At 36.7% G+C, this 22,570-nt stretch overlaps 2 protein-coding genes across 2 annotated transcripts; one reads left to right on the top strand and one right to left on the bottom strand.

Annotated features, from left to right (window-relative positions):
* The first annotated feature begins 15,510 nt into the window (after positions 1-15,510).
* Positions 15,511-19,629, top strand: LOC113283522 (ruvB-like 2). Its single transcript, XM_026532811.1, has 2 exons — positions 15,511-16,370; positions 18,556-19,629. The coding sequence occupies exons 1-2, from the start codon at positions 15,622-15,624 to the stop codon at positions 19,211-19,213; spliced, it is 1,407 nt and encodes a 468-aa protein (XP_026388596.1). The 5' UTR covers positions 15,511-15,621; the 3' UTR covers positions 19,214-19,629.
* Positions 19,630-20,414: 785 nt separating this feature from the next.
* Positions 20,415-22,296, bottom strand: LOC113278065. Its single transcript, XM_026527000.1, has 4 exons — positions 21,687-22,296; positions 21,375-21,464; positions 21,228-21,301; positions 20,415-21,111 (listed from the first exon to the last, which is right to left on the bottom strand). Exons 1-4 carry the CDS (start codon positions 22,074-22,076, stop codon positions 21,108-21,110), a joined length of 558 nt encoding a protein of 185 aa, XP_026382785.1. The 5' UTR covers positions 22,077-22,296; the 3' UTR covers positions 20,415-21,107.
* Positions 22,297-22,570: the final 274 nt, after the last annotated feature.

Genomic DNA, 22,570 nt, shown 5'->3' with positions numbered 1-22,570 from the left:
TCTCATAGATTCTTAATTATTCTTGTCATGCAATTGATTTGTAATTCATGAATCTGTAGTACACATATGGAATACTCATAAAGATTGATTTTTGATTATGTTTCTTTCATAGTTATCTCACTTTTTTTAGTTTGATCCATCAATACGTATATGAAATACTATGTCTTAATATTGTTACATATTTGTCACATTTGCAGGTTCAAAACATGTCTAATGCTGAATGTTCCAATCCAAATACTTACTGCTATGCATATATCTATTATAAGCATCATCGTTTTTCCCACCTGGCTACTTTTGGTTATAGTATTGATGATCTGAAATTTCTTATTTATGAGAATTGGAGTACCTTGAACTCTTCTGATATTGTCATCAATTATGTTGAGAATGGTGTCAAAGTGCCTGTGATTGCTGACTTTCAACTTCATGGTCTCGCTGCCTTGCATTTTTCAAATAAAGCGGCGTTCTTTGAGATGCATTTTGAGTGTCTTTATGCCGGTGCATGTAGTTCCTCTACTTTCAGCAACGTCAACAACAATTCAGAACTGATTAGGGAAGCTAGAGATAGTTACGAAACCGATGGTAAAGAAGTTGCTAAACCTCTTCTGTCCGATGAGTGGGAGAATGTTTTTGAAGATCCGGACAAGCTTTTTCATGGTGGTGTTGATGATGTTCGGTTGGCCTGTCAAAAGTATTATTTGAAGACTGGGTATCGTGTTACAAAAGTGAAGAATGATCGAGAACGGTTCACAATGAAATGTAGTAAGGTACCGTGCACTTGGATGATCCATGCAGTCGCCATTGATTTCTACTTGCTATGTTTTTAGGATAAAAAAGTATGTTAGCAGGCACACTTGTGGAGGTGGTGTCAAGTTGAGAAGTCCAAAAGTATCAAAGAAGCTGGTACATAACCTTATTCATGAACATGTGATGCACAACCCACTTATCAAGCCTCGCGAAATTGCAGTTTACATAAAATGTGGGGTTGGTGTTAATATCAAATATCACCATGCATATCATGGTTTGGAACTGTCACACCATGAAATTTTTGGCAATGATGTAAGTCTTACTCCGATCTGGTTTGGTGGGTTAATTCATTGAAAGAAACAAATCCTAGCTCTTATGTGGATTTTCAGTATAACGACGCAACTCAAACGTTTGAAAGGTTATTCATTGCAATAGGCGCTTGTATTGAAGGTTATCAACTTTGTCGACCAATGATTTTTGTTGATGCAACTTTTCTGACCGGGAGATTTATAGGTACCCTTATGGCTGTGACTTGTCTGAATGGGAATCAAGGCAAGTGCTCTTTCTTACGTTTAATTGTTAATGTTTACACGTTATTCATTGTTTTTAATTGTTGGAACTTTTTGAGTATACCGTTTATATACTGCAAATTAACTAGTTTGTTACTAGTATGTCATTTATGTACTGAAAATTTATTGTGTCTAACACACACACATTCATATATGTAAGCATAAGACCTTTTTTGTAAACAGTATGGCTGTTATGTACTGGAAATTCTTAGTCTATTTTCCAGTTTCAACTAGTATAGCGACATAGTTTTTGACATTATATGATATATGTACTGTTTTCTTTCTGCAGGTTTTTATCCGCTAGCATATGCATTGGTCCCTGGAGAAGATGTTGACAATTGGGATTGGTTTATGCGCAATCTTAAGAACATTGTTGATGACCGTCCTATCACGTTTATGTCTGATCGTCATGAAGGATTGTTGAGGGCTATTCCTGCACACTTTCCTACTTCCCATCATAGCTATTGTTACTACCACTTGAAAGGAAACTTACCAATCAGGAAATCGGATGAGAAGTATAAAGAAGTTATGGATTGTTTCAATAAAGCAACTTATGCTCTCACACCAGCAAGATATGAAGAACACTTATGAAAATGGAGTAATGGGAAGGCCTGGGGTTGCTAACTATTGACGAAATATTCCTAGGGAACATTGGTCCACCGCATTCTTCACTGGTTGTATATTTGGTCAGACTACATCAAATGTTGCTGATTCCTTCAAATAATTGGATTCGGAAAGGCAAGAGGTTGCCTACCTGCGCCCTCGCTGACATGATCAGGTTTGTGTGTGTGTGTTTTTTTTTGGTGTTTTCTTTGATTTATGTTCATTTTTTTTCAAAATTTATTACAGGTGTTCTTTGTGTTCCATTCATAGGTTACACATTATGGAGTTGATGAATGAACAACGCGAACTGAGTGTTTTGATGGAACCTGAGTTTCTCACTCCTACCTACCAGGCGTTACTTAAAGAACATATTCAAATTGGTTGAGTTTGGAATGTTACTCAGTCATCTGAGTATGTCTATGAGATTCATTCACCTAGGTTAGCTTTATCCCCTAAAACAAGTTTTACTGCACTATAGCATACATGTAGCATTGAATCGTATTTGTTTTTCTATATTTGTTTTTGCAGTGCTGCATATATGTACTACTTTTCAGTTATTTGTGCTGAAAAGCTTTTTGCACATATGCAGGTCTCACAATGTTGATCTGCTGAGCAAGACTTACACCTGCCAAAGATGGCGTGTTTATGGTTTTCCATGCTCTCATGCTACATCAGCTATTTATGCCAAGGGTGATAGATACGTAGATTATATCCAGGAATACTTTAAAGTTACGAATTTTCAATAGTTGTATTCAATTGCTATCAGACCAATCCCTAACTACAACAGGACAGAGCAGTATAAAACAAAGGATACTATTTTTCCACCCCATCCACGAGTTCCACCAGGTAGGCCAAAGGGAAATCGTATCAAGAATGCATGGGAGAAAGCTAGGAAGTCCGTCCGTTATTCAAACTGCAAGAAGAAAACTCATCACAACAAGGCAACTTGCACTGTCATTCCTTCTTACCCCTGAGTTTTAGGTTTTCAGCTCTCTCTGATTAGTTCTATTGGTCACAATGCAGATTCTTTTTGCGCATCATTTTAAACACTTTTGTTAGATTTTTTTAGAGTACTGCAATTATGTACTGTTTTATATCTTTATGGGACAGGGTACTTTGTGCTCATTTAAAACTCATTAATCAGATAGCATTATCCACTTTCAGTATTATTGGTTTTTCAGGTTTATTTATAAGTTTGTTTTAGGAGTGCAGGAGTTATGTACTATAAGTTGTTATCTACTCTATAACTTTTTTCCAGGTGAATGCAATCTGAAAAATGTTACAGTGAGTATGTACTCTGTATTCTTCCAGGTCATTATGGATGCTCAAGATTTTTTGAGTACAACTATTATGTACTCTGTGTTCTTCCAGGTCATTATGGTTGTCCAAGATTTTTTGAGTACAACTATTATGTACTCTGTGTTGTTCTAGGTGACAGGAAATGTCATATAAGACACATCAAAAACAGAGACCAGCTATGAGATTCATATTCTCTCCCATCATGATTAACCAATTTAGAGAGTCATATTCTTCAATTGAATCTCATAGCTGATGTATGTAACATAAGACACACCAAACACTTCATACTATGGACTTTTACCATCCAACATGTCAAAATTTTCATAAAGCGAAACAATTGTACATAGATTAAAGACAAACACCATAGTTTCGAGAACAATTGTTATCAAAATAAGTAAGAACAATTAGTAAACTTCGAATATATCAAAAACAAACTAGTAAACTTTGAATATGTTCTCTAGGATAACTTCTACTATGCAGTCCTAATTCATATATGTACTTTCAGATACTATCTTAAAAACCTTTTGGAGCATTAATATTCCATCTCTCCTCAGGAGGAGATGTTACTGAGAGTATGTCGCATTCTAAAAAGATCTTCTTCTTCTGCATTTTAACTTTGAGTTCTTTAGGGTCTCCCAAGCTCATTCGCACTCCATCAGTGACTTCCTCCTTTGAAAGTTTCTTCATGATGTGCATAATATATATTGCACAATCTGGATAGTCTCCCTGTTGAGGTGTTGGGTAACTGATCATCTTTAATCTGCGTACTAGTGGAAGGCCTCGACACAACAAGTGTTCATTAACTTCTATCAAGCAGTATTCTGCCATACGATTAGCATCATTGAGACACTGGTCTTTGGATGCGACTTCCCAAGTGTTGTAGTGGTAGAATTCACATTTCTCGCATTCATACACAAGAAGCGTCCAACGCACGTTTTGATGTGACATTGGAATAATAATCTTCCTGGTTCCTTCCTCCATTTGACTGATGGCTACAAAGACAGCAGTGTTTGTTGCTACTTTGTGCCATGGCTCACTTAAATAAAACTGAAAAAGGAAGAAAAAAAATCAGTATAGTAAATATGTGCTGAAAATTATAGTGTAAAACACATATATGAATGCATAATATTTGTTACAACATTAAAAAATGTTTTATTTCGTTTAGTTTGGGAGATATGCTATTGAAATTCTCAATATCTAAAACAAAATGAGCATGATGTCGGATTTTATGTAAAACAGTATGAGAGATATGCACTGCACTTTTCAAAGACATGATGCATGTTTTTTATCAAGATAAATTGGAAAACATACCCAACCAGTTGGATCAATGTGCAGTACTGGAATGTAATTTCTCTGTCCATTCACCGTTTGCTCATTATGATATGCTTTTTTTCAGTTGGTATTTCCCGTAATTTATAAGATCTCCCTCTAAAGGCATGTTATGTACCATATCTTCAAATGTCTCTGCAAATAATATGTGATGACCAAGCACAGCAGAAGCTTTCCAAGCACTAGAACTGCAAATTCAAATAATCCAAATCATTTAAAAGTTTGATTCTAAACGAAGTACATAATGTTTGTTAAAAGGAAAGGGACCTATCCAAGAGAGACTCAAATTGAGGTTGCTTTGTCAAAAAAAAGGAGAGATAAGCTCTCTTTGTTGTGAAATCAAATCCTTATAGAATGGAGATTTCCTTAGCTTCAATAACTTGCATGCAGACTTCACTTTTTTAGGCAGTTCTTGAAGATTTGGACCACCTTTAGCTTTTCTCTTTTTCACATTCTCGTCATCCTTTTCTGAACGTTGTTGTTCAATCTTGTTCAACTGGGGTTTCAGTTTTGGATTTTGTTTTTCGCCTTTTAATTCCAGACAATCCTTTTCCACTCGCGAAATCAGGATCAACTCTTTTCTGTCGGTTTCTCCGAGTTATTGGCTTCTGAGGGGTAAATGTGATTTTTGGAGTATCTTTATTCTCCTTGGCTGAGATAGTTGACTTTTTATTCTCCTTGTCCATAACTGACGTACTCGCCTTCTCCATTGGTTCGAATTCATTACCCTTTGTAGCCAGCCTATCTTCGAGTCTCTTGGCAAGTGGTACTTCGTCTTCCGCTGATGTCTGACTTACCCCAGGTTCCTTATCATTCAATATAGCATAAACGTAAAAAAACAATGAGAGACTAAAAAACAAAAAAATGAACAGAATAGAACATACGTACTGTTGGATTCTTTTCAGTACATAACTTATGTACTCTTAGTTTCAGTTAGTCCAAACATACGTATTGTTGGTTCTTCCCATGTTACAGAATATATTGGATGTTACTTTCCACTTTTTTGCTTATTATAATTACCTTATGTAGCTCAGCAAGAATATGGAGAGTCTCAGCATATGCATTAACTTTTTTGGCGCTCCTAATCTTTTTAATCGAGCTTCTTCTGCCTTTTCAGCATCTAAAACTGGAAACTTCTGTTTGAGAATCGACACCATTAGTACATATGTTAATTATAATAGCACATTAATCTAATTACCAACTTAAATGGGATATGTACTGTTGGTTCTAAGGTAGAGAGGAATATATATATATATATATATATAATTGATATATGTACTGCTGGTTCTATGTATCAAAAGCATATATATACTGAAAATATATGTACTAGGTGTCGTAACATGTTCATACCTCTTGTTGAAGTTGCTGAAGTTCAGCTTTCTCAGTTGCAGGATACATATGAGCTTCCTTGGGTGCAGCTAGATCAATTGTTGAAGCTTCATTAAGTGTAGGTGTAGTATTGATTTGAGCTTGCTTAGATGCTGTTATACTAACTGGAGCTTCATTAGGTGCAGGCGTAGATTCAAGATGGATTTGATGTGGATCGGGTGCACCTAGATCAATTACAGGATGCTGCACCTCTTCTCCATTTTCAATATTTTGATCATTTGGTTCTAAACCTAAGTCAAAAGTTGGTCTTGAAACTTGTTATGGAGGATCCACATCTTTAGCATAATATTTATCAAAGACTTGAGTTGGGTACATTTTTTCCAAGCTTTCTAAACAACCAGTCAACGGGTACTCCAGATTAAGACTTCCTAAGGATGAATAAGTATCTCGCATAATTTCATCTTGTAGATATTTTGAGTACTCATCGGTATAAATATCCTTTCCATGGATGGCCAGCTCAATCAGTTTCTCCATCGGCACATTATGCAGTTCTTTGAGACTCGGTAGCTCACAAACCAAGGGCATAAACCGCATATTCGGCAACATTTCTTCAAGCGAAGCACCCTACATAAATGAAGTGCCAAACCATATTATTTTATAATATGACAAAGGATAAAATAAACCAAACTAGTGTAACGTTCAATTTTCTCACATGTCTTTCTCTAAGAGAACCAATTTCCGCTTCAATATTATCCAGAACTTTTGTCGCTGCTGTTTGTTGGAGTTCAGCCTTTTCAGCTTGTTTTCAACATATAGTGGTATGTTTTTGTTCAGTATTGCAGATACGTACTGGTATGCTTTTTTAATATAGTGGATATGTACTGACAAGTTTTTGTTTTTTAGAAATAAAACTAATACTATAATGATTATAACTTACCTGTGATAGTTGTGGCATACTCTTTTCCTCTTGCAGCTCTTTCACCTTTCGCTCCAAATCAGATCGAGCCCAAAGTTTAAACTGTGAAACCTCAAGAGCGTATTGTGTAGGATTTTTTTCAGAGCTCCCCATAACAGGCATAGTTGGAGTAGCATTTCCATGTTCATTCAATTTTTCTTGTGTATCAACTTAAATTTCCTTTTCACCCTCTGTTACTAAGGGAGTAGTTGCTGATGGAACTGTGTCGTCTGAATTACCACTCAAATGAATATATTCTTCAGAGCTACTGCTAGATTCTTTTTCTTCCGAGATTGGTTATGGAGGTGGGTAAACTCTGTGATATATATCATTTAAAAGTTCTTCTAGTTTACTCACATCAGTGGGGAGGCCGTCCTCTTTCCTGCTCTGTAACTCGCCCCACTTTGATGCAATTGTAAGCCTCAAATCCTCATGCTTTACTTCGAAATCCTCAAACTTTTCTTTCCAATCTTCTTTCAATGGTACGTCTTCAACTGGAAGCCTTTGAGCAATTTTATTCAACATTTCTTTTTCATCCAGAGTATATTCATCCTTAAATTCTTCAGACAACTGGAAAAAAAATGAAAGTTCACCAGTTTTTGAATCAGTATAACATATATGTACTCAAATCAATAGTACATAACACACACACAATCATTTGGTCAAACATAAAACTGCTTTTCTGATATTGTCTAAAACAACAAATCATTGTCTCCTAAACCAAAACATAAAAAAGCATAATGATATAAAACTTATTGCGAAGTCTCCATATCCTTTAGAAACTCAACAGATATTTCTTTGATGTTCCACCTTTCCGCTCTAGGCAGGTATCGATCATCTGGTAACGTCAGTGGTTTCACCAAGTGAATATGCTCTGCATACAACAACAACAACTGTAACAAAATAACATCAATAGAATTAAATACATAATCTTAAATTGACAGTACAGGAAATGTGTACTTGGAAAGAAAAAGCTTGAATTACACAATCGTACCGGCAAATAGACGACACAACCAGTGATGTCCTCGGGAGTGTTGTAATTCTGTTTTATTTTTTTCTCTAAAAAACTATGTATCAGGTCTGTCCAAGATACATTCTTTGACTTCTCGAGATCATCAACTAAACCGAAGTACTTTTCTTTAAGTTTATGAGAATCTTTTGTTGTAAAAAACGAAGTAATACACATAAACAGGCATAGTAGCTTGATCATATCTTCCATAGTTTGTTCAGTTTCTACTCTTGGTATCTTGTGCTGAATATCTTCATCATCTTCACTATCTTGTACTTCTTCATTTTTGGTATCATCCTCAATGTCTTCATCACTGTCTTCGCCACCTTGAGATTCAGGATTGCGATCTTTCCCATTCTTCTTCTTGATTCCAGTACGGTTGAGCAGCTTCAGGATCGCATTTTGAAGCATTGGTCTTGTAACCATGTTACTGCTGCCAAAGTGTCAAATGTAGAATGGTTTCTGTCTCCATCCACCGCCTCCCATCAAAATGGTGTCATCAGTTCTTCTTCCTGCTATTCTTGGCATTCCAAACATTACACCCATTTTTTCTGGTGTCGACATGAGAACATGTGTTTCACCTCTTCTAACAAACTCAAATGTGAGCTCATTCTTGACTCGACCCCTTTTGTAACACTTCAAGTACTTTTTAACGGCCCCTTCTAACTTTTCCCAATGATTTTCTGTGTACTTAGTGTTCTAGAACATTAAGAATATCTGTCCATAAGAAGATTCACCTATCTTTTCTAACTGGGCTTCACTCAAAGTATAATTACTCACCTTCATTTTGGCAACCAGGCTATGTAATGCTGTGAAACCAGACCTATACAACTTCCTAAGAGCAAATCCTATGGGTAGTGTAACCCTTTCATTTTGAAAGAGTGACTACCAATTTGGTCTAATTAGAGGCTTCTATGGGTAGTCTTTACCCCACTTTTCCCCAAAATCATTTCAGACACTCGTTCAGATGAACGAGTGGTCGGGAGTTTCACACTAGACGGGGGGACTATCCCCTGTCAGGAAAAAAAACTTTTAGTATAAAACGGGGGACAATCCCCCGTTGAAAACTTTTTTTTTTCGTTTTTTTATTTTGACGGGGGACTATCCCCCATCTATGAAGCCTTTTTTTTTAACGGGGGATTGTCCCCCGTCTAAGAAGATCTTTTTTTGGACGGGGGATAATCCCCTGTCTGGTCCAAAATCCAATTTTTTTTTAACAAAACGGGAGTATGTCTCCTGTGTAGTGTCTTTTTTTGTATTTGCCCATAGTAGCTTCACTCATTCATATGTACGAGTAGTCTTTCATATGAAAGAGTTAGTCTCCAAATGGAGACTACCCATAGCCTTTGCTCTAACAGATTTTGGCACAACCTTACCTGCAAAATTTAATTAGTTTTATTTCAGTATAGCATTTATGGACTGCACATTCATCATCTCTGAAACACAAACAATCAATATTGGCCTTATGTACTGTATATTTAAAGATCATTATCTCATAAAGGAAGAAAAAAAAGTTGATGCATGATAAAGAAATTAATGAATTTAGAGTACATAAACACTGCCATGTCTCAGAATTGCAAATATATGCATGCCACACACTGTTATTCAATAGTTTTTGAATTATGTACTGACAATCTATGTACCAGAAACACAAACAATGATAAATAGACACATAAACAATGTTACCCATTCACTATTGGACTTATGTACTGGCAAAAAAGACCCTAACTCATAAAGAACCTCAGTATTTGATATATGTACTGGTGGTTCTATGTATCAGAAAAAAAAAACATTGCATATCACTTTTGATTATTATTCTATGGTTTTTTAGTTATCTACTTCCAATTCTAAGTGCTATAAATACAAACTAGAAGTTGCATGTAAACTATGATGGGTATTCATCAATGTTTCATCAGTACTTCACATATGTACTAGTGGATCTGTCCCAGAAACACAAAAAACATACTAAAAGTGTTAGAATCAGTACCTTTTTTTCTGATTCGCTGCCTTTTTACTCTGTGTTCTTCCTTTTCCTCTTCGTAAATTTTGAGATTCATCTTCCGATGAACTCTCATTAGCTTTCTTCTTTGAATTTTCTGTCAAAACCTTTTTACTCTTTTTCCTCGTTGATTTTCGTCTTAAAATTCCTGATTCTTCTTCTGATGACCTAGTAGCAGTACTATCATCCCTTATTATTTCTTTTTCTATGATTGTTCTTTTGATTTTTCTTATAAACATTATTAGGTTTTGAGGTTTTTCTCCGAATCAGACGTTGTTTTCAAAGGGAAATTGTATGATTGCGAATGAATTTTGAGATATCTTTTGTTAGAATATGGATATCTCAAAATGATTGAGATTCTCTCTGAATTCTCTCTGTGAAGATTTCAGTTTCTCTGTGTAATGTTATAAAAATTAATGATTTTTCTGACCGTTTCAGCGATTTTGTACGAGAATAGTGGGTGCATTCTTCACACGTGGTAACTACTAGGGTAAGCTCGTCATTTTGCTCTTTTCAAAATACTATGGACCTAGTGATAAGTCTAAAACCCGGTTGGACCCTACTATAACTAAAAATACGGGCTTATAGGGCTGGCAACGGATAAATATCCGCCAGATATTGGCAATAACGATAAGGTTAAGGTTAAAGGTTATCGGATATCCGGTATCCGATAATATCCGGCGGAATCCAAAAATTCCATATCGATAAGGTTAAGGATAAGCTATCGGATATTATTCCGATAATTTCCGTTATCTACTCATGATACAAAAAACTTCCAATAATTTCCGATAATTTCCGTTAATATTCAATAATTTTCGATAATTTCCGTTAATATTCGATAATTTCTGATATTTACTTAGGAGAGACGTAATCATATGGCTAAAGAGTAAACCTAAAGGGTATTAGGTATCGAAAATTTTATGATATAGTTATACACTAACGATATCGGATATTAACCTAACGGAAACTCCCTTAACCGGTACCGTTATGTTAACAGACGGATATCCGTTACGTTAAGGTTATCGGATATCGGATAACCGTTATGTCGGATATTAACCTAACGTAATCCGGATATTCGGAAACGGCTACCGGATATCGAATATCCATTGACAGCCCTATGGGCTTAGGACCAAATAGCAAATTTTCCTTTTCACGATCCATGAACGGGACTCACAGCCCAGCGATCTTTAGGCCCAACCAGGTCGTGCGTTGGTGAACTTAAAAGAACTATGATTTTGGGCATACCAAAATCTTCCAAGGCATACTGAATGAAGACAAAAAAGGTTGTGAAATAGCAAAATCAGATAACCCCTTAACCCAAAAAAATTTTAATGACAAATCTGCCCTTTACGTATTAGTGTTAATAATCTTGATTAGTGATTAAATATTTTGTTTAGTGATTAAAATAATTTTCAGAATTATAAGAGTTGTTTAGATGAAAAATTTGAGGAAAAAAAAATCAAAGTTTTGGTTTGGTTAAGAAGGAGAAAGTGAGAAAATTCTAATTCTTGATTCAATGGAGGATGAGGAGGGTCATCATTCATCTAAAAAACCTAGGAAAATACATATCAACTACAACAATGATCCAGAAATGGCTGATTTCTTAGATTATGAGAATGATTTTACACCCACTCAAACTCAAGCTCAAACTCAAACACAAACTCAAGATGATGATTTTTATGAGCCAAATCCTGATGATGAAGACATTGATGAGGAACCCAATGCTTCTAATACACAGGTACACTTATATCCTATACTTACTCTCACTTCTATAGCTCTCAATTATCAAAAGTTAGGTTTTTTGAATCATGGTTCGGCGAAACAGGTTGAGGTTCGGCTCACATCTATGAGCCGAATCTACCAATTGATGAACGGTTCGGCTTACTGTATCTGTGTACTGCATGCGTCGAACCTATAATTTCCAATTCCAACCCTTTTGCTAGACACTAGTTCGGCTTATATGAAAGTTTCATAGTAAGACGAACAACATCCTGAATATCCCGGAATAGAATCATTACTAATCGGCATATATATCCAAAATTGTATGTGCCGAACATAATTTTTTAATTTCTGGGTTGAAATATTGTTACTAGTTCGGCACATATGAAGAATATCGTATCAGCCGAAACCTCTTATGTTCAAGGTTCGGCACATAATATGATTATCGTCTGAGCCGAACATGAATTTGTTAATTTTTGGGTTAAAATATTGTTCGTGGTTCGGCATATATTGAGGATATCGTATAAGCCGAAACCTGTAAATGTTTATAGTTCGGCACATAATGTGATTATCGAATGCGCCGAACCTTGTTATTATATTCCCTTTCTAGTGTTTAACCTTGTGATATTCTTTGTAGATCGTGCTTGGACCCATGGAAAATCAACCTGATCCAGTAGACATAATTCACGAGGATACCAAGGATCACTTCCAAAATGATTTGGTATGTAAGAACCTTTTGTTTACCTTAATGTAGTCGGAATATTCCAAAGTTTTTCTTACAAATTACTTGTTTTGGAATGAACGTAGATATGGAAAACTAAACCAGAAGTTCTGGATTGGCTTGAGGAACACACGATGAAGATAAATTGTGTACTAGTTAAAGGACAACAAAGCCGATGGGATCGGTTTGAAATGATTTGTGAGCGTAGTGGAACCGGCGCTAGCAAGGTTAAAAAGGGTACTGTATACGTTGGGAAGACCGGGAGAAAGAATAGGACGAAGACGAAGAAAAGAAATTTCCCTTTCAAGATCGTTTTCAACCTTAAGAATGAGTCCATGAACAAAGAAGATCAATATTGGATAATGAATAAAGATATGGATTGTCGTCATAACCACCCACGTCCCAAAGACCTTCATGGACATGCGAAAGTAGCCGACTCAAACCCGACGAGATGCTAGAAGTGGATAAAATGACACGAGCACGTTTGCCACCTTCTAGGATTCTTAGCAAATTGAAGGCGGACAACAAGAATAACAAGTCGACTATGTAACTATCTACAATGCAAGACAAAAGATTAGAATACTCAATTTGCAAGGTAGGATGGTGATGCAACAAGTAATGTGGTTAGGGGTGAAGAATAACTACGCTTGCCAAAAGAAGTTGGATGACTTCGGTCAAGTCACACACCTTTTCCTTGCCCACCCGGAATGCGCCCAATTGGCTCTATGCTTCCCACAAGTTATTATATTGGATTGCACGTACAAGACTAATAAATATGAGATGTCATTGATGAACATTGTGGGGCATACTTCGACAAAGGCACCGTTCACCGTGGCCTTTTGTTTCATGAAAAACGAGAAGAAAGAGAGTTATGTTTGGGGGTTAGAACAATTGAAGTTAATCTTCCGGGAGGGTGCTCTTCCTAAAGTGTTCGTTTCCGATCAAGATTCATCGTTGATGTATGCTATTAAGAAAGTATTTCCGGATGCATTTAATTTTCTTTGTACGTTTCACATATGGTGCAATGTGAGGAAAAATGTCAACCGATAATTCAACCACTTAAGTTGAAAGAATTAGAGAATATTGCTAAGATACCGTTGGAGACACGAGTAAAGAAAAAGAAGGAATTCTTGAAAGCATATGAACTCCAACTCAGTTTTCTGTGAACCCCAACCAAGAAATTCCAGGTACAAATTGTATAGGTCATCCCAACTCATGTCATAAAAACCAGCATCCACACTTACACCCCTTGCTTTAAGGCCTGCAATCTTACTAGCCTCATCAGGAGTGATTGCCATTTCTCCAAAAGGTAATTGAAATGTGTAAGTTTCTGGACAAAAGCGCTCAGTAAATGCAAAGGCCGACACACTATCATATTCCTTATGTCCATAATTGATGATAGGCCATAAAACACTGCTGCCCTCTGGTGTCTCAATACTCGGACTGCACGGTTGTGATCAGGAGTCTCATAAATTTTCTTCGCCCAAAAATCGGCATAACCAAACAACACATTTCCTCCATCTTCCGGAAGACCATGAGGCAAACCATCTGATCGAGGTGTAATTACGTCATCTTCATCACGAATGTGTAAACCAGTGATCCGTCGATCATCATCGTCCTTCTCTTTCTCGGGTTCTGCCACCTTCTTACCTTTCTTGTCTTTCTTGGGTTTTCCTTGGTGTTGTGTTTCTTGATGAACTTCTTGATTATCATCAACTTCTTCATCTTCAGTTATTCCTTCTTATTGTCTTTCAATTCTTACTTGTTCATCTTCTTCTTCTAAAATTCCTCCTCTACCTCCCGCTCCCAATTTTTATTTACCTCCTCCTCTAAGATCGGGAGTTTTAGAAGTAGAAGGTGTTACCTCCATCTTCTTCCTCTTTGTAGCTGCATTGGTCCTGACACAAGTATGAAAGTTATAAGACTAATTCGGACAACAAAGAGATTTGGAAAGCCAAAAACTTGTAAGAAAATAAGAAGGCTCGGCTTACTCGAAATAACACATATGAGCCGAATCATGTCTTGAAATTTTTATTAGCTTACACAGAGAGTGGATCGGCTCATACCACAAAACAATTATAAGCCGATCATATATATTCGGCTCACAACCGATACCGTCGAATAAGCCGAATATATGATTATGAACTCAAACATGTATTCGGCGCAACATGATATCATATAAATAAGCCAATCCTATACACTTGTAAAATTTATGAAATTTTAACAATGATATTCGGCGCAACCCTAATACTATCGAATAAGCCGAATCTAGACTTATGAATTGAAACATTTATTCGGCTCAAAACTAATACAACCATACAAGCCGATCCTAAGCACATACAAAAATTCTGAAATTCAAACAACATTTATTCGGCACAAAACTAATACTACCATACAAGCCGATCCTACGCACATGCAAAATTTCTGAAATTCACAAAACATATTCGGCACAAAACTAACACCATCGAATAAGCCGATCCTAAATATAAGTCTCTATGTCACTAAGTTCGGCTCAAAATGGATTTCAGATTTACGCCGAGCCGTTCATATGCACTTTCAGGGTTCAGTTTTAAGAACAACTCGGCGCACATCTAAGATTTGTTTTGCGCCGAACTATACACTGTCACCGTCGCAGAAACATGATTTTGACGAATTAAATCGACCAAACCAATCTAAAACATCAAATACGAGATGGGTTTGTAGAACTAACCTTATTATTCTCATTTCCGGAGTTGGTTCTTCTTCAATCTCTTCTTCTGGTTGATTTTGTGGTTGATTTTGAGTTTGTTCTTCACTCTCTAAATCTTCTTCTTCTTCAATAGGTTGTTCAGTCGATCGATTTGAACGAGATACTGGCTTACGACGACCCATTATATAGATGAGTTTAATCGTCGACTAAATTTTCACGAATCGACGATTAAATTCCCGCGATGATACGACGAAAAAAAAAGGAAGAAGAAGAAGAAGGGTTCGGCTGTTGTGGAGGAGGAAGGAGAAGGGGTTAGGGATATGAAACTGATTTTGGTTATGAGACTGATTTTAGGTTTATTGATTATAGATTTTTGTATTAGGGTTAGGAATAGATTATTAATATAAAGGATTTAAGGGCATATAGGTAATTGAACCACCCCATAGGGTACCCCTTATAAGATCACCCAAGTTAGGACTAGTGCTTTGTATGCCTAAGAAGATTTTGGTATGCCCAAAATCAGTGTTCACTTAAAATGGCCGAAAAGGAAAAGCACGCTGTAGTAGTGTATTTTTCATCTGAAGCCGAAAAACCCCTAATTTCATTCCAAAACCCTCGTCTTCTTCTTTCTCTCTCTCTTCTCTGCTTCTGCAACAATGGCGGAACTAAAACTATCAGAAAGTAGAGACCTTACTCGAATCGAACGTATAGGAGCACACTCTCACATTCGAGGGCTTGGTTTAGATTCTGCCCTAGAACCTCGAGATGTATCAGAAGGCATGGTTGGTCAAGCTCCAGCCCGTAAAGCAGCAGGAGTCATTCTTCAGATGATTAAAGAAGGTAAAATCGCTGGTAGAGCTGTTCTTTTAGCTGGTCAACCAGGAACAGGTAAAACTGCAATCGCTATGGGTATGGCTAAATCTTTAGGTCAAGAAACCCCTTTTGCTATGATGGCTGGTAGTGAACTTTTCTCATTGGAAATGTCAAAGACTGAAGCCCTAATGCAAGCTTTTCGTAAGTCTATTGGTGTTAGAATTAAGGAAGAAACTGAAGTAATTGAAGCTGAAGTTGTTGAAGTTCAGATTGATAGACCTGCTGTTGCTGGTGCTGCATCAAAAACTGGGAAGATGACTTTAAAAACTACTGATATGGAAACAGTTTATGATTTGGGTGCAAAGATGATTGAAGCTCTTGGGAAGCAGAAAGCTCAGAGTGGTGATGTTATTGCTATTGATAAGAGTTCTGGAAAGATTACTAAACTTGGGAGATCTTTTGCTAGGTCTAGAGATTATGATGCTATGGGTCCTCAAACTAAGTTTGTTCAGTGTCCAGAAGGGGAGTTGCAGAAGAGAAAAGAAGTTGTTCATTGTGTTACTCTTCATGAAATCGATGTTATCAACAGCAGGTATACTTTTCTTTTCTCCCTTTCTAGCTAGTAAATTTAACTCTACCAAAGTATGATATGGAATTTTAAGTTCATGGTATGTCTGAAATGTTTGAAGAGGTTTTGTAAATTAGGACATGATTTGAAGATTTATGTTTTTTTAATTCATATTTGTGGGTTGCTAGAGTAACATAGAGTGAATGGTACATTTAGGAGAATCCGGTGTTGTCCGTCTTGTTATTGTTGTGTAAAAACGTCGGTCTTGTTATTGTTGTGAAAAATCTGGATTTGCAATACTGCATATGAGGAAGTAAATACTTCATCGCTTTTAAACTTGCAGAATAAATGATTTCATATGGTTAAGTTGTTGAGATCATGTGCCACTAATACATCTGATAGTGTATTCTTTTGTATTTTCCTATATGTACCAAACAGTATTTCGGCGTTTGACAACTCAAGCTAGAAATGGCTGAAATAATGTCAAAGTATACTTGTATTACTTATCTAAATACAATTTGCTTTACTTTTTGCTGTAATTTTCTTTGCTAGGTCAAATGCATGGAAGTCAAAACCATATAAAAATGCATTAGTTAAGACATAATTATGTTTCTACGCAATATATACACACAGCATCTAACATTATACCTGGGCATTGCGCAAGTACTGCCGAAGCTCTGGCACGATGTCCATCTGTTTGTGTTTCCAGCAAGGCAAAACCCAAGGGGGAGTGTCCTTGTTACTTAATGTAGTGTTTTTCTCACCACAGATAAGGAAACCTAAAGATAAGGAAAACATCTACTTTCTTCATACATAGAAGTATTAGCTGTGTAACATCCTAGTAGGTAAAGAAAGATGGCATACCGTAAGCATCAGATGCCACATGTTAATATCACGAGCTCCCTCAGACACAACTAGCAGAACATGACAAATGGATGCCAGAAAAACACCAAGCTAGAATGGTTCCTTGCAGCATCACAGAGAAACCATAACACCATTAGATATTGTCACGAACTTACAGAATTGTCCATATACAAATATTGACATCTGTTCCTATTAAGGAAACAAAATTAAGTAACAGAAATTTGTTTATATCAAGAGCTACCTGAGTACCCATCATCTCATGAGCTAGGTCAGCAGACAGAGTCTCCCATTAGTTAAAGCAATTGTTGATGATCCATCAGGCCGCATTAGCTCAGCTAAAACAGAAGGGCTGAATATAGGCTGCATATGATAATGTATGTCATGTTTTTATAAAGAAAACAAGCCCACGATAATATCGGATATACGTACAAAACGAAAGACGATAAGATGAATACAAGATAAATAGAATAGTATCGTGCATCAACTAATTTTTTCGGGACATATACATTTTTCATGTATCCCACTACTCTTTGATTGTTCATAATTAACCAAGTTGTACGTAGCTGAAGATATTTGTTTGATTGAATGTCCCAACATTCCTTTGCATATTATTTAATCAGTTCAGTTCCAAATATCCATTGAGAAAAACCTGCCAACTCTGAACTTTTAAGCATGATCGTTCATCCTTCCCATCAATTTTTGACATGCATCCATTACTAGTGTACTAGCACCTCCGTCTGCATACCCTATGATGCCTTCGAGACTTATTCTTGAGTTTATGTAAACATCTTCTTTTATGTTCCTGCATCTCAGCTGATAACTAGAACACACTTTTTGTCTGATTGTACATTTTCGAAGTCTCAATGCATATCAGCTGACATGAGTACATTATTTATTTGTTGTTTACTTGTTTACCTATGCAAACTAAAAGTATACTAGCTGGTTACCATAAACTGAATTATCTGGACATATTCTCACTTTTGACTGTTTACCTAGCACCTCGTGGTTCATACCCTTTTAAGATCCAAAAAGTCTTTATCCTGGTTGCATTGCTTAAAGCAGATCATTGGTAAATGACGTTGGCAGTTGGCAGGAATTTCTCTCTTTGGAAGTTCAGTAGGATATGTTTCTAACTTGTGTCAGTTCCCCTACCCTGCTTTTGTTCTGGCCCTTTATGGATTTTGGGCATGTATCCACAACCCGAGATTTAACTTTTTTTAGAATGGTATCATTAAGAGTTGAATGGAGACCCTTGGCTGTGTTTGTCACTCTGGTGCAGCTCAATTTTTTTCACCAATTCCATATTTCTTGGAATTCTGAAATTTTGTTTTATCATAATTTTCAGGACACAGGGATTCTTAGCTCTCTTCACTGGTGATACAGGTGAAATCCGTGCAGAAGTGAGAGAACAGATTGACACAAAAGTGGCAGAGTGGAGAGAGGAAGGGAAGGCGGAGATTGTGCCTGGTGTCTTGTTTATTGATGAGGTTCACATGCTTGACATTGAATGTTTCTCTTTTCTGAATCGTGCTTTAGAAAATGATATGGCACCTATTTTAGTGGTTGCCACCAATAGAGGAATCACAAATATCCGAGGTACAAACTACAAATCCCCACACGGGATCCCGATCGACCTCCTTGACCGTTTGCTTATCATCTCAACACAACCCTACAGTGAGGATGAGATCCGTAAGATCCTCGACATTAGGTCCCTAGAGGAAGATGTTGAAATGTCTGATGATGCAAAGGTTTTGCTCACAAAAATTGGGGTAGAAGCATCTTTAAGGTATGCGATCCACCTCATAACAGCTGCGTCATTGGCTTGCCAGAAGAGGAAGGGAAAGGTTGTCGAGATGGAGGATATCAGCAGAGTATACCGGTTGTTTCTGGATGTGAAGAGATCAACACAATACTTGATGGAATATCAGAACCAGTATATGTTCAACGAGGTTCCAACAAGAGAGGGAGGTGATGAAGATGATGCTACTGCTATGCATTCCTGAATGTTCTTTGAGTTCATATTAAGAGAAAGAAAAAGTGCTCGTCACCTTTTCATGCACGTAAGCCCCTCATTATACTTTGTTCTTAGCCAAGACTGTTAGGCATAATGATTTTTCGTTAATGGTGATAGCATAGATGTAAGTGCATATGGTGTATCTTCTTTAGTTCTCTTTTATATTTTATGAACATCGGGGTTGTTATTTACTAGTTCTATGCCTTCCTGTGTAGTTGTAGACATAGACACCATGGTATGGAACACAACCTCACGAACATCATCCTCTAGGAAAAATAGAAAATCAATTGTGATTTCTCATGATTGTTTTATTGATGTTTATCTTTGAGGCTGCGATGTGTCTGGTCTAAATTTAATCTTTGTACCGGTTGTCTTTGTGAAGAATGTGTAGCCTTCTTTTTCTCTCCAGTTTTAAATAGGCAGTTGATGTTTCAGCTAGATAAAATCCTTCGGAAAATTTCGTGTGACTAAGATAATTATTGCACTTTCTGTAAGAATGGTGAGAGAAGAACCTTAGTAACTTGTATGATCAGGCAGGCAGGCAGTAACGGAAGTAAGTGTCGCATGTGCAGTCTTACAGGTTCACTGCACATGAGACTTGCAGACGGTACATGAATAAAAATCATATGGTTGTAGAAGGAGAGAGAGAGATTTAAGGATTTGGGGACCCTTGGGCCATTTGTAGATCTGGGAAGATACTATGATGTCAGATAATTGAGGTAAAACCAAATAAAGGATGCATGGAAGGAAGGAAATAATCAAGGGTTTGTTCAGATATCTGAGAGTTGTTAAGATTTGTATGTGTTTCTATAGACATAGATACCGAACATTTTAATTATCTTGTCTAGCATGATGTAATGAAATGAGGCTAAAGTTTTACCTTCACTGTGATTCTGTGATATCAGTTTCATATATTTTTCCAGCTCTGTTTTCTTTTGTGATTCAGGTCATTTATTTTCAGCAAAGTCTGAAATATGAAGTCAGTTATGTGAAACATTCCAAACATCCGAGTTCCAAAATATCGTTCATTTGTAGAATTTGCATCTTTTAGGAGACGAGGATTCTGATTGACGAACAAAATAAGATGACCCTGTATAATCCTGTATGATGCATACAGGAGACAGTCTTAGGAGTTAGGATAATGCAGAAACAAACAATGTACATGAAACAGTAATAAAGACATAGGTTCCTTGCAGAAGAGACAGTGATACATCATGTAACATGTTATTATTAAGCATGTTGTATTGTATCAGGAAGATCTTGGACAGGATCTTCAGGTTCTAAAAGGTCCTATCGTGTATAAGATATTCCAACATCAATTTTTGGACTTCTCTTGTCATCTCTGCACTCTCAATCTTATTGCCCATCACCACCACCATTCTTCTTCTCATTTATCATATCATAAATTCTTTTCCTTTACCAAAATAGCATGCCCAATTCTTGCTTTCTCTTTAATGGACCTAGAACCTGGAGTTATTGTCTTTTCAAAAGTCTTTTACATGATTGTTCTGATAAGTAGCTTTGTTCTTATCTATTTTTAGGAGAAATTGACATTAGATCATAGCATAAACCCATTTATCTGCTGATTTTGGATAACTAGAAAACTTAGAGAAAGATTAAAGTTGAGTTTATTTGCCTGAGGTATCTCTAGTAGTGTTCCATCCCCACAACATTAATAGTGGAAAAGGAAGAAAAACAAGAAGGATAACAGTTAAAAGGAGGAGAACACATTAAAGATCACTTTCTGTCACTAAACTTTCTTTTTCTTCTCTTACGAAAAAACCCATCCTTCTCTCTGAGCAACAGCAGTACTAGTTGTGGAAGAGATTGAGAGATAATAGATCACCATGCCTTATTATTATTCCCACAGGCTTTACTGCAACTTACCTGCGTCAACAAAGAGTTAACAAAATGAGATAAGGAGTATCCAGTAAGAACTGTCACTACAGTAAACATCAATTGACACTCACAGACACAGAAAACGCACGTGTGCAATGACTTACTGGTTCTGTTTTAGATATTTTCCTGGCAAAGAAGATTTCAGAGTACCAAAACTCTTCCCCAATGTTGATTTTTCCTGTAATCAGGCAGGTGGAAATGACATGTTATTATGAATTATCCAGTGGGATGGAAGAATATGCTGTTTATACCTTTAAATGAGTTGTTGTGATGAAGTCTTGTGAGAAACCAAGAAGATGATCTATGGAAACCTTTTTGTTGGTGAATGTGAAGTTACTGTTCTGAGCAAACATCAAAAATCCAATATAAGAAATCAATCTTGATAACATTAACAATGCATAATTAATAGACAACTCTAACTCAAGTTGGATTGACCATGAAGCTTGAGGGGCTGGTTGTCGGTTCGCTCGGTTTCTTAAACGGCTGCACCTTAGGCCCCCATAAATTGGTCGGGTTATGACACCAAATGATAAGATGGATGTAGATTGCCATGAGCTAATTACCTTGGAGAAGCTGTAGATAGGACTCATAGGAGAACTAGCAGTATCGTCGAGAAGAGAATCAGAAGAACGTTTTTGTCTAATTTTCTTCTGCCTTTTACTGCTTTTATTCTTCAAAGAAGACGATGAAGCAGAGAAATTTCCATTTTCAGTACAGTAATCTTCATGTTCAAGAAAATGTGCAGGACCGGAAGAAGCATCAGAAACCATTGACAAGTCTTCCTCTTCTTCTTTTTCTACAGCATAAACTTCTTTCATTACCTTCCGGTTGTAATTGCACTCAAAATCGCTAAACTGACCATTGCTCTTGCAGGGGTTTAGAGAGACCAAAGAATGCTCTAAATACATAGTCCAACCTGATTCACATTCACTACTGCATTCCAAATTATTCATGCTTCTCAATAATAATACTCGGCAAATCCCAGCTTCTGTTAAATGCAGTAGAGAATTTGAGAGTGAATTAGATTAGTACTGTACTTACTACTGTGTCTACTACTTACTCTCTTGAGCAGCACCAAGAGAGTATATATATATATACAAAGTGGGAGAATTGAAAATCCAAATTCTAGACCAAATTTGTCTTCATCTTATTCTCTTCAGTAAATCTGCCACCTTTCTTCATGACAGGGGAAGGGAATATAAATGAATCAAAAACAGCCAATTGGGTTGTTTTCTTTTCCTGGTGTGTGTAGGTGTATGTGTGTGTCAGTGTCGGTACAGAGAGAGGGTTAAGGGTAACAAGGATGGAACCACAAATCCTTCATCACATGCAATACAGCGAGGCACTGCGTACTCTTTGAAACAGAAATTCAGCACACGTTCATTATTTCTTCATCAAAACAATGCAGCAGGTACTAGTCTGCACTGTTCCTGACTGTATTCATGGT

The sequence above is a fragment of the Papaver somniferum genome, chromosome 5 (assembly GCF_003573695.1).
Source record: "Papaver somniferum cultivar HN1 chromosome 5, ASM357369v1, whole genome shotgun sequence".
Lineage (NCBI taxonomy): Eukaryota > Viridiplantae > Streptophyta > Magnoliopsida > Ranunculales > Papaveraceae > Papaver > Papaver somniferum.
The sequence above is the reverse complement of the archived record's forward strand: the minus strand, read 5'-3'. Positions and strand labels throughout refer to the sequence as shown.